Consider the following 13,427-nt stretch of genomic DNA (forward strand, 5'->3'; position numbering starts at 1 on the left):
AATCTAAATCTGAAAAGAATATTATCCTAAAGATTACTAGGCTTAAATTTTAAGTTGTTGAACTAAGAATATTTTAGAATATGCACAGTGATACACAAAAATTTATTCACTTATTTTGCTTGCTGTGTGGGAGCACACGCAGAAGCTCTTTGTAGGAGGGCGTAAATACGCATGTATGGTCCAGTTAGTTTTACACAGAGCACATTGTTCCAGCCGCGCCCCCTTGATCCCCAGATCTCTCCTCAGAACACTCGGTGTCACCTCACTGCATAGAACAGCATCTTCCAACATGGATTTCTTAGTGTTAATTGGTGTTAAATGAGGGTGGGGGGAAGGCAAGTTCTCGGGTGAAATAGATTTGGGGGGAAAAAAGAAGTGTATTAAACGAAACTAAATGGACTGCAGGACTCCTCAGAGCCTGGAATATGCCAATGTGCAATTGGAACTCCATGAGGGGAAAATATTACATATATAAACTTTTTCCAAAATTGTTTCCAATGTTCCATTAGTGACTATGTTGTGGAACCTCTTTTCCCTTTATTCACTACAATTCAGTCATCAATTAAGGTTCACATCCAGACAAATTTCTTTCGTGAGGCCATTTCCAATTCCCCTAGCTAGAGGTCATCTAACTTTGGCACATTACTGCACACACTCTCACAGGTCTTAGAATTCGCATTCCCATTATGTGCCCATTCTTTTTTCTTTCATTCTTGTTTGCTTTATTTTTTGTTTGTTTGTTTGAATGGTATTTTTGTTCTCCACTAAATTAAAGCACCTTTAGCTAATGCACCACCCACTCTTCACCTGTTTCCTGTAACACTTAACATAGTGTTCTATTCCAGAACTTTGTAGGAACTCAGTAAATGCTTGCTGAAGGACTGAAACCATTTATCTCAAATATTTGTTACTGATTTCAAGAATACCTCCGGAAAATAAAATGTTTTTTTACCCATTTGAGAATGAATAGATTGTACTTTTGTTTTTAAATGCATCTTTATGCTCAAGTTCATACTGTTTTTGAGTGACAGGGAGAGGAAATCACCATAACCAAAACTTCTACGTAAAAAATTCAAACTTAACAAGAATCATGCAAGGTTGTTTTTATTAAGTTTTATGTTTACATTACAGCTAAGTATTTTAGTCATTACTTCATTTGACTAGCAGACATGACATTCTAGGAAACATTTCAACAAACTCGAAGGCCTTCACAACTACTGGGAACAGAGCACATCTACTCTGCAGTTAGTAGATATGTCAAGTATTTCAAGGGGCCATTAATGGAAAGGAGCTAAGTGACAACTGGTCCTCTTCTATAAAATGATTATTCTGGACAGGTAGCTACAAAGAAAAGCACAAGACTATTACAGAGCTAGAGAGATCTTGCATCTAAATCCATCCTTTTTGTTGCAGATAGGATTTAGGGGTCACATATCAGGAAGTACATGATTCAGTATAAGCTACACGTCAAGAATTCTATGTGTAGTATTAATGCTAATATGATTAGCTTATGTTTAAAAAAAATAAAGAAAAGAAAAATTTTGTATTTAAAACCCACTATAATGTATTAGAGACTATAGGAGACACTTAGCCATTGAGGAATCTTCTCTCCATTCTTGTAGCTTCTTTATGAGTTCTTCTGAGAAATCTTCATTGTGACTGTTTTAACCTCTGTATATTCATGGAGACCATATTCTCCCCTAGAGACAGTGAGGGGAAAAACCCACAGAATTTAACGTAGCAATACAAATGTACTATAGTTCATAATTTGGTACAAGTTTATTCTTGCTTATCTGGCTAGGGACAATGGAAGATACTTCTTGTGTACAGAAGCATTTCAATTTCAAAGAGTCTCTAGCCAACGACAAGATATTTGGTCCTACATAAATCTCCTCGTGGGGAGTTTTTTTTCTTTTTCTTTTTGCTTTTTAAATGATTATCATGTACACTCAGTTGATTTTCACAGGAATTGTCCATTTTTGACATTATTCTACTTGACTATAAGAGAGCTTATCCCCCCACACACACATCAGCCCAACATGAATTTTATTTCTAGTTTAGCTTAAAGTAAATAAGACAGACATAGTGTAAGAGAGAAGTAATAATATATAATCAGTCAAGTAGTACAGAAAAACCAGTAAATTAAATATTAGCTTAGCTATTTACCATGTGTGATTGACCCAGAAGTGACAGGGGGACTAGAAATGACCATGCTTCCATTTCATTCTAATATGCCCTAATAGGGCTTGAAACAAAATCTTTTCTAGCTGTAGTTTTAACAGTATCTTTTGATCCTTGATTCTTAGGGGGAAAAATTTGATCTAGTGTTTCTTTCTTTTTTGTTTGTCTCTTTTGTTTTTAAGAAAGGGAAAGAGTTCATTGGCCTAAATTCAGGCCTTTGGACTTTTTGTGGTTGTTGGGTTTTCAATGCCTGCCATTTGCTTATATAACTCTTAACTCTAACCCAAATGATCAGGAATTAACCCGAGTCAATCAATCAGGACTCTGGTATCTTGTTGTCAGGTTTATTGAGAACTCCTACTAGTTTTGAAAACTGACTGTGGTTTATCCTTTGTTAAAGATAACTAAAAAGATTAAGTTAAGTTATTCTCTGTATTGTTTTGATCAGAGGATTAAATTTCATGTACCTAAGAGTACTCTTAAAATCATAACACTAATGCACATGTAGGCTTACAGAGGAAAAAGATCTTGATCTTTTCTACCCCTCCCTTCTGGTGAGGTAGGCAGGTATGTAGAAGACATCTTTTTCTCCTGGGTAACCTAATCCTCTTACACTGATTATTTTCTTGGGCCATTAAGCTTCTGAAAATGCCTTCGAAAAGCTTCAATGAGCATGGTCTTCAAAGTAATTAAGGGGTTTAGCCTCAGTTGTCTGAAACCCATTAAAGGATAATATTTTAGTATGTACTTTAGCTCACAACGTTAGATAAATTAACCCATGATTTTTGCCGATAGGCTTTGAGTTACATGGACACTTGAAACTCTCAGGACAGTACTGTGTGATTATCGTCATACTCAGGCTGAAGTCAGTCCTGCTTCTTAATGTTCCTATAAATATCCTATGTGTATGCTAGAACACAAAAACATCTGTTTACACGTCTCTGTATCTTACTCGTCTGTGGGTGACGAGTTCTATGCTTCTAAAATCTTCAATGTACCAATAACCTGTAACCTGACTGAAATGCTGATTCTGTTCCAGTAGGTCTGGAGAAAGGTCTGAAACTTGGCATTTCCCACAAACTTCCAGGTCATACCCATGCTTCTCACCCAGGATCCACCCTGTACTAACAAGTTGCATCAGTTTTTCACTCTGGACCCAGACAGGAGCCTTAAATAGGCACAGAGAAAATGTTTGCTGAAGTGACTTGGCAAATATAATCAAGCCAAAAATATTCATGTGAGCTCTCGCTATAAGCCCAGTAGTTGATAAAATTTTCATGCTTCCTTTTTCTAAAAGGGACAGGAGGAAAGAAATATCTGTGGGGTGCTGAGAGCTAGTTAAGTTTGAAATAGCATACTAGTAAAGTCTTTACTCACTTCTGTTAACTTAAGTAAAAATTAGTGTAATTACACAAAGGGAGGAATGTCTGCCATTTAACTCATTCTAGTGTTAGCACCGAGATATGAGATGCAAATCTAGGTTCAGACACTCAGTATTACCACCACATTGGGGTCTACATACTATTATTTTTGGCTCTTTGAGAACTCTGTTCCCAACCGATCAGTTCTGCCTTTCTGTCATTGAGGATAAATTGTAATTGAACTCTTGGGTGTTGTTTGAGATTATTGCTTCAGTAATTCTCTTTGAACATCTTGCCAAATGACTTCTTTATTAAATTGGCCAAATTTCATTTCAGGTAGACATCAATAGTAACAGCCATAGATGAAATTTTTTAAGTAAAAAATTACTGTATAACTTTTTCCTTTATGTTTTAAAGAAGGAAATTATCTATGACCATATTCCATATTTTTAAGAAATACTGAGAGCTGATTCCTGTTTTCTATCCCTCTCCTATTTGATTTCCATATGTCTTGACCTTAAAATTTGATCAAATTGAATCAAACAAAATTGACATGTTTGGTCTGCTTTAGTTATTTCATTCCTCTTGATTATTTTATCTTCAATATTCCTAGGGAAATGTGTTAGATAGCGGGGCCAGGATTGAACTAACTGTCTTTCAGAATAATCTAATCTTTGTTATAGCTTTTTGTACAATGTAATTAGTTCTGCCAAGGGGCTCCCTGATAATGCATATTATAAAGAAAAAGAACTAGGAAAGGAAGAAACTGTTTGTTGAGTTCCCACTTTGTGATAGTTACAATCTGGAGAATGAACATGCAGTATATCATTTTACTCTCATACCCATCTTTAGAAGAATGTTAACACCTCTATCTTGAATAGGAGAAAATAGAGGCTCAAAAGTTATACAACTTGAACCAAGCTGCATGGCTAGCAAGCAATGGAGTCAAGACTCAAATGCAAATCAGTGAATCTCCAATTATGTTTTCTTTACTATGCCATGCACTTTTTATGGGTTGATTGATCTTTTGCCATTCTCTACCTTCTTGACAACATTCTAAAGATATCCATGGCTTTTCATTGCTCCACTAATAAAATGTAATCCAGTTTTTTGAATTCAAAACTTCTCAATTTGTAGCCTAGTTAAGTCTGAAATAATATTTTCCATCCACATAAATCTCCACCAGCCAGCCAAATTCTGTGAGGTCTTCTTTTATTTTAACAACTGCCATTAAGTTTTTTTTTTTAATGCATTGAATTCCCACTGGGTTATAACCATAGATTCTTAAGTATAAAAAAGAGCTCATAGACTTTCTACTTTCTTCTCCCACTCCTATACCCACCACAAATGCTAACCGTGTTGGACTGATGAAAATTGTGAGTTAGAGAAATGCCATAAATGTTATACTCTGGTGGTGCCCAGATTTTTTGTCCTTTGATACTGCGGTCTGCACTTTAACTGCTTCTCTACCACCATGAGGCATGGACTCCCAGTCTGTTACCATTTATTTCACAGTGTGTGTAGGTGCATTATATATCTTTTTACATATTCCTCCTGCCACCACAATTATATGAAGGATGGGACATGGTATCATGTTCCTGGGGCTCTCTGGACCTTATAGACATACAAGTACTTAATAAATGTATACTGAGAAAGAGGATGTATCATTTTTTCATTTCCACTTTTTACTGGCTCTCCAAAGATAGTTGTTTCATTGTAATTTTGCTGATTTATTTAAATGACAAAGAATGTGGCTATTTCATGCATTCATGACCTTTAGAAACTAAGACTTATTTTTACATGCTATGTATAAAATGGGAAGCTTTACGATGTTTGATTTCACAAAGTTTGTATATGACATGTCTTTTTTCTATATGGCTTTTGAAATTTATTGATAAATATAAGAAAATTTAAGAAATGAAGTACTTAAAATAGATTGAACAAAATTCAGCAAACATATTGCCCCTACTTTCTGTGTGTATGTATGTATATGCACATTTAAAAAATTCTATATACCCTGATCTAAAAAGCACCTGAAGGGCCATGAATGCATTTTAATATACATTCTCAATTTAATCATGACTATAAAACATGTTTTCCATAGTCAAATTTCTCTTTCAGTTTAGATTTAAAACATTTAGGTAATTTAAAATTTTGGATTCTACATCAATGTTTTCAACAATAAAAATCATTTGTCTTACACTGATTTTTTTCTTTTTTTTAGATAAAGACACTTAAATTACCTATTTAAGAGATTTCAAATAACCAGAGTGTTCTTATATTTGTACACTTACAATCACCAATTTGTGGTTTCTAGCTCCTTTCAGGAAATGTTGACAAAATAAATTACTTTCACATATACAGCAAGCAATTCTAAAAGTAAGCAATATTTTAATAACCCATGTTAAGTGCTGAGTATGGTCCCTTATGAATAGTAGGAGCCTAATAAGTTATATTTTCCTTCTGTCATTATCTTTTTGTACTTATGGGGTAAATCCAGCATTTAAAAAGCTATTTAGCAGTATGAATCTCAAGGAAGGAACAGAAGCAAGTTTTAATTCAAATAGTGACTATGGGTTAATGCCCTGGAGTGACAACTATTCTTATTCAGATAAGTATTTTTCTTAATAAAAAGTTATTCTTACAATTCTCGTCCATTTCCAGACATCTTGAATCCACCAAAGGGACTCTGGGCAGATACCACGTTATAGCAATTCACCCTGAAAAGAAAAGAAGTACAATATAGATCACACTTAACCTATGAAATCACTTCTGAATATGGAATTTTAGAAATTCAGAGAGCTATTGCAGAACTCCATTAATTTCAATATACTCATTGTGGTAAAACAAAAAAAAATAGCACTATAAATTAGATTGCAAAAGTATATGCATATATACTGCCTAAAACAAATAGAAGGGTACAACTCTGTGTGTGGATACCATTTGGTAGAACATTGTGTCCATCAGAAGTTGTAGCTTGAATTACAAAACCTGGAATAGCCAGTATGCCATAGGAGGAAGGGCATGCTTTGCTAGTGACTAGAGTTTGTTGGCTGGGTGTTCTTTACTGCCTATATTCAATAAGCTTTGTAATTCTCTTGAGCGCTGTGTACTTAGCAGGGTAGAATCAATTTTCTTTCACAAGTGTAATATGTATCATATTACTCAGTTCACTTTTTTTCATTAATTGGTTCAATAACTGCTTAAACTGAGGCCTTGGAAGGAGTTGGATTTCATTATTAATTTGTTTACTCCTTGCCATATTTCTGAACATAGTTACAAAAACATGAATAATTAAAGTTAAAGAAAAAAATTACGATAAAAGATCAAGACAAGGGGGAAAATTTAGAAGGGAGGATATTAAAAGTTGTTTAGCTTTAAATTTCCTTGTGGCCAAAGTGAACAGCCATATCTAATCACGTGATTCTCATTATACGTAAGAGGAAAAACATTATTTAAAGGAGAAACAATGTTTTTTAAAAATACTTTTCCTTCCCTTCATTAGATTATAATAGGCAAATAATAATGTGACTTCTAGATAAACTGTATTGTGCTTGGAAGAGTTCGGTTATTAATTTGATCCTGAGATAATATTCAGACATGTTTCTCAGTTACAGCACTTACTAACCAATTCCCAGAGTTCCGTATTTTCACTGGACCACAGAATTCTTATCCAGCCTCTCCTTCTGGAGTTCCTTCAATGAACTTACATTTTCAAAAGACAACTTGTCTCAGCTTTGTTTAACTGCGTTTTCAACTGTAAATCGAATCATTACTTTAAAATTATAGGTCAAACCCCCAAAACTCTGGAATTCAATAGTTTTCTTGATAACACCAAACCCCGACCATATCTGGGATAATGCCAGAATATTATTATGTTTGAGGATATACAGTAATAAGAATATGGTTGCCTCTGTTTTAATAGTAGAGAAATTCCTGACGGAGATTCACACGCTATTGGGTGGAATGATAAGCAGCTCATAACAAGCTTCTTAATCAAGCAGGCATATAACATTCTGTTATTCCAAAGTCAAAAACCTGAAACTTGTCTTTGTTAAAAAGCACAGAAAATGAGTTGGCCTTTTTGACTCTACACTGGAAATGAAACTATTTTGGTGTAACTAAACTGAGGACTGAGAAATATTCAATTAAGTTCAAAATGAGCAGCCTTGCTAATTGATTCTCTTTCTATGATTTTTTCTTGTTTTAAAGGGAGGTGCTATGCCCACAAACCCTGGTTCTCCCCCTTAGAACCTGGATGATACTAGGAAAGTTACCTAGCTTCTCTAAGCATATGTTTCCTCCTCTGTAAAATGGGTATGATAATATTTAATAGGGTCGTTTCAAAGTGTAAGTAAGATGATGTATAGAATGTGCTTCATATAGTGCTTGGTATGTAGTAAGTATTAAATAGAGATAATATACACACATACAATAGCAATGCTGAATTTTATTAATAATTTTATTATAGGATAAGTCTACATTAATTACTAGCCATACTGATTAAGAAGAATTCACTTCATTTTATTTGAGAGTCTCTGAAAGAAAATACCCCATTATAGAAAGAATCAGGCTTTTGAGCAGTGTTCTCAGTACTGGTTGTATATTAGAATCATGTGGGAGCTTTGAAAAATACTCTAAAAGAGCTACACCCGGACTCAATCACAGAGACTGGTATAATTGGTAGGTATAATGTACAGGACATCCTCCGCAACCCCCAATCAGTTTATATACATACTATGTTTAAAGCTCCTCTGATGACTCTAATGTACAGCCAGGGTTGAGAATCATGGCTTTAGAATCTGAAATAGGTCTGAATCTCAGCTGTCATATATTGTGTGATCTTGATCAACTACTTAACCTTGCTGAGCTTCCATGTTTTTCATTGGTAAATTTGACATAATTAAACAGTTGTAAGGTAAAATAAGATAATGAACGTAAAGAATGTAGCTCAGTGCCTTGCGTAGAGTACATATTAACTAAATGAGGACTCTCCTGTTGGTTAGGAAGACAGAAGAGTGAAGATAGCTTGGCTGTCTCTTAAGGATAAATACTTTTCAATGTTTAAGAAATTTTTAACTGGAACTGATGTGACATTATCAGGAAGGGAAATAGTCTTGGGCTGTTGCAAGGTCTGAGGGCATAACGTGAGGTTTAACAGGACAAAAAGTACCAACAAAACAGTCCAGGGACTGGGGGCTAAGTGGGGATAAAACAGCTTGAAAGGCACATCCTCAGCATTTATATCCTCTAAATTAAAGCGAAATGTCAGACAGAAAAAGTCGAGAACCATGATTTCACTGACATGTGGGATGTAAAACTGAAAGCAACAAAGGAATAAGGTAAATAAATAAAGAATCAAAAACTCAGACACAGACAATAGTTTAGTGGTTACCAGAGGGTAGGAGGGAAAGGGGTGGTAGATGAGGGTAAAGGGGATCAAATATATGGTGATGGAAGGAGAATTGACTCTGTGTGGTGAACACACAATGTGATATACAGACGATGTATTACAGAATTGTACACCTGAAACCTATGTAACTTTACTAACCACTGTCAACCCCAATAAACTTTTTTTAAAAAAGCATTAAAAACAGAGATATAAACCACATCAAAAATGAGAGGGACATACTCCTCAAAACTCAATATGTTTTTCCAAATTAAGACCTTCAGACATCTCTAATAATCCCAGAATAAGAAGCTGATGTAAGAATTAAATGTCTGCATACATAAAGGCACCAAATAAATAGTCTTATTATCTAATTTACTTAATAAAAATACAACTTTTATTTCCCTTGTGTATAGCATAGTACCAAGTACCTAGAAATTACTTAGTAACACTTATATTGTATTATCTAGACATCAATAGAATATTTTGGGCAAGCAATAGGAGGAGGCTGGAAAGAGTTAAAGAAAATACCCTTCTAAAATTCTTCCAATATATAAGGATATTTTTGTTTTTGTTTGTTTGTTTTTTAAGGTAGCAATCACATCAGGCCAGGTGATTCCAAATGAAAAATCGACGTCTGAAAAGGTTCAAAGTAACCTGTTAATGCAGTTACCATTGAAAAGGCAATATTTGTAGGTTTGACTTACCACACTGTCCCGGCCTGCAGCGCAGAGGAGACTGTGATGGCTTTATCAACATCTTTGGTAAAGATACCTGCTGATAAGCCGTAGAAAGTATTGTTTGCTCTCTTGATTACCTCATCTAAAGATTTAAACTTCAAGATTTGCTGCACTGGTCCAAATATCTATACCACAAGAAATGAATGAAATAAATCAAAATAATAGGTTAAAACTAAGTATTTTAAATAACATTGTAGTTTTCTTTCTCCTACAAACTAAAATTAATTAAGATTTTGCTTCTCATCTTAAACCTATGTGTAAGAATCAAAACGATAGCTGCTGGAATGCTAGGTTAAGACGTGTTAAATTCTTTTTGGAACAAGATGGGATACAAATAAATAAGACAATATTCATTTTCTAGAATTGGAATTCATTTTCCAAGAAGTTAATGATTATTCACGAAATCATTAACTACAGAGTTGCTTTTCCATTTAGGAACATTTTAAATTCTCTCCCTAGTTTTCCTCGTCTTCCAAGTCATTACATAAACAGCAAACCCAAGAAAGCAATGCTTGTTCTACTGGATAAATGAATAGGCAATGACTGATACTAATAATTATGTTTTAAATATCAGTTTACCATCACTTGAAATATCAACTATGATATTGGAGTTAGATATTTTCACAATCAGCCACGTTAGGTAAAACCACATGATTTTTGTTCACATTCTTCTCTTCAGCCAAATCTTATTCAACTCACAATACCAAAGAGAATAATTCATTTCTGTAAGACCTTAAATCCTCATCCATTCTGTACTAACCAAGGCATGAGCGTATTGGCAATGACTGTAACCACAGGTTAGGAAACAAAAATCACAATTTGTTCATTCCAGTCTAAACACTTTCTCTTTACTAAACTCTCTCATTAGTGCAACCCTATCCGTATCTTGTCCCCTGACTAGAGAAAAACAACTGTTTTTCTCTTAAAAATTAAGCTTCTATAATATTTTTCCATAAAACATGTATTAAAATTAAATGAAAGGAGGGCTCCTTCGAGTGTTGCCAGAATTTGTGGGTAATGTAAGTTCTAGGAGGCAAAAATCAGAAAAGAGAAATTGTTTTCTGGTGTTCATCATTAATCTAAATGTAGGACTAGGCATCTACCATTCAATAGAGGCTGAGTGTGAATCCTAAGGTTGTAAATCTAATCATGATATTGTAACCTGGGAATCACAGATATAGCAGCTACTGCAAATAAATGTATTAATACCTTACATAATTTTAACTGAACATAGTACATGACTCCGGGCTCCTACTTTGAAGTAGCACACAAGCTGTTCTATGAATATTGCAGGAACAGAATAAATGTTTCCTTGATTGAAGATTTTCCCCCTAGTCCTTTGTATCTGATATAACCAAGATAAGCAAGAATAACATCTTGAATCAAGACAAATATTTGTCATTAAATACAAAAATTATAACTCAGCTGGGGCTGAACCGATGTGGAGAAACTAAGTTGTTTGGTTATACATATGCATTTGCTTTTTTTGTTTTCCTATTTGTTTCCTCTTCACAAATCTGATTCTGCATTTTTCCCCTAATTTGGTGACGTTTTGTGGGGTAAAGAAAATAACACACCCAGATTCTCTGTCATTTCACAGACGTGAAATACAAGTTTATTGAATGAAAGGATTCTGATTCAGTATATTTGAATCATTAGTGCCTTTTTATTGTAGTATATTATATAATACCTTCATAGCCCAAAGCCAGTGAATCTAGCTCTGGATTTATTAAAAGCCTTCAGGGGCCATGAGGTAGATTATTTGTAATTCTTAGATGCAAAGTAAACTTTCCTAGTTATGTGTCATATCTATGAATTACATTCTTCTTGATGTTAATTAATTTGTGCTCGCTGAATATTTAACTGCAATATATTTGTCTAGAACAATTAGGAAGTGCAACAACTGAAAAATGTAGGCCCAAGAGACTGTGGAGGGTGATGAATAATATAGAGGATGAATACTATCTTCAAATATATAGGTGGCTTTTATGTGGAAAAAGGCCATAGGGCAGATATGGGAACAGCAAATAGAACATACGAGGAAGGATTCCTAGGCACATAGATGCAGAACTTTCTAATGCCTAGCATTGTCCAAACATGGAAATACCTAAGAAATGGGAGTTACCTTTTGCTGATATTGTTTTAAAAGACGCTGACTGGCCGTTGGTCAGTAGCAAATTGATAGATATAATAGGGGTTGAAGAGGTGGTCTTAAGTGATCCTTCTAGCTTTATGATGCTGTAATTCTGAAACAGTAGGATATCTCTCAAGCTCTTTGGATCTCATTGACCTCTCCTATAAATTTGACTTTTGGCCTAAATTATCCATAACGTTCCTTCTAGCACTGACATTCTGTCAGCTTTTGCCACATGTTCCATGGGATTCTGCAATGTTAGGTTATGGTGGAATTGAGTGAAGAATGAAGTTAATATGAGCAACAGTTGGTCATGTAGAAAGAGTGGGGAATAATCATGAGACTTATGCTATACTGCCAAACTGCCTTTAACTAAACATGTGACCTAATTACTTTACTTCTTTGGGCCTTAGGTTTCTCATTTACTATTTAGGATGATAACAAGAATATTTGTAAATCATAGTTGGCTCTGTGGATCAAAGGAAAACTCAAGATACAAAAAAGTTTTAAAAAGCTTGATATTTTATATTTACAAGGGTAATAGAACACGTAGGAGCTGAGGACAACTACCATGTCTTTATACCACATGATCACCTCCATTGATGCAAAAAAACATATGAAGAAATCCAAACCCTTTCAACAAATTAGGAATAAAAAGGGACTTTCTACACCTGATTAAGGACATATATGAAAATCTCAGAGCTGACGTCATATTTAATAGTAAAGACTGAATGTTTTTTCCCTAAGATAGGAAACAAAGCAAAGATGTGCATTCTTATTCTTCTTATTCAACATATTGCTGGAATTCTAACAAGTGAAAATGTCAAGAAAAGGAAATACAAGGCATACAGATAAGAAAGGAAGGAATAAAACTGTCCCTATTAGTAGATGATATGAATGTCTACATAGAAATTCCCAAGGAAATTCCAAAAACCTCTTAGAATAAGTGAGTTCAGTGATGTCACAGGATACTAAAAGTACACAAAAATCAATTATATTTGTATATACTAGCAACAAATATGTGCATACTGAAATTAGAAATACCATTTACAATCACTCAAAAATACTTAGGTATAATAAAAAATATGTATAGGACATATATATTGAAAACTACAAAATGCTGATGAAAGAAATCAAAGAAGATATAAATAAATGAAGAGACCTACCATGTTCAATGACTGGGAGATTCAACACAATTACTATGTTAATTCTCCCCAAATTGATAGATATGTTTAACATAATTCCTCTCAAAATTCCCACAAGATTTTTTTTACATATATGGACAAGGTTATTCTAAAATGTATATGGAAAAGCAAAGGAACTAGGGTAGCTAAAATAATTTTGAAAAAGAAGAATAAAGAGGGAGGACTTGGTCTTCCCAATTTCAAGACTTATATAGTTACCATAATCAAAAGAGCATTGACAAAGAAATAGGCATATAGATCAATGGAATGGTGTAGAGGACCCAGAAATTGTTACATATATTTACAACTCAATTTTGACAAAGTTGCAAAAGTAATGGAATGGAAGAAAAATTGTGTTTTAAACAAATGATGTTGGAACAATTGGACATCCATAGGCAAAAAGCCAAAAACAAAACAAACCTTGACTTAAGTCTTATA

The 13,427-nt window shown here is 34.2% G+C and overlaps 1 protein-coding gene across 1 annotated transcript in view; it reads right to left on the reverse strand.

The window, feature by feature from the left end:
• Positions 1-1,088: 1,088 nt before the first annotated feature.
• Positions 1,089-13,427, reverse strand: part of ALDH1A1 (aldehyde dehydrogenase 1 family member A1) — a 54,793-nt gene continuing 42,454 nt past the window's right edge. The window contains exons 11-13 of the mRNA XM_019736692.2: positions 9,639-9,796; positions 6,188-6,262; positions 1,089-1,700 (exon numbers count right to left, since the gene is read on the reverse strand). Coding sequence (XP_019592251.1) covers positions 1,628-1,700; positions 6,188-6,262; positions 9,639-9,796 — 306 coding nt within the window. The 3' untranslated portion in view covers positions 1,089-1,627. The remainder of the gene's footprint in view (positions 1,701-6,187; positions 6,263-9,638; positions 9,797-13,427) is intronic.

The sequence above is a fragment of the Rhinolophus sinicus genome, linkage group LG04 (genome assembly GCF_036562045.2).
Source record: "Rhinolophus sinicus isolate RSC01 linkage group LG04, ASM3656204v1, whole genome shotgun sequence".
In the NCBI taxonomy this organism is placed as follows: domain Eukaryota; kingdom Metazoa; phylum Chordata; class Mammalia; order Chiroptera; family Rhinolophidae; genus Rhinolophus; species Rhinolophus sinicus.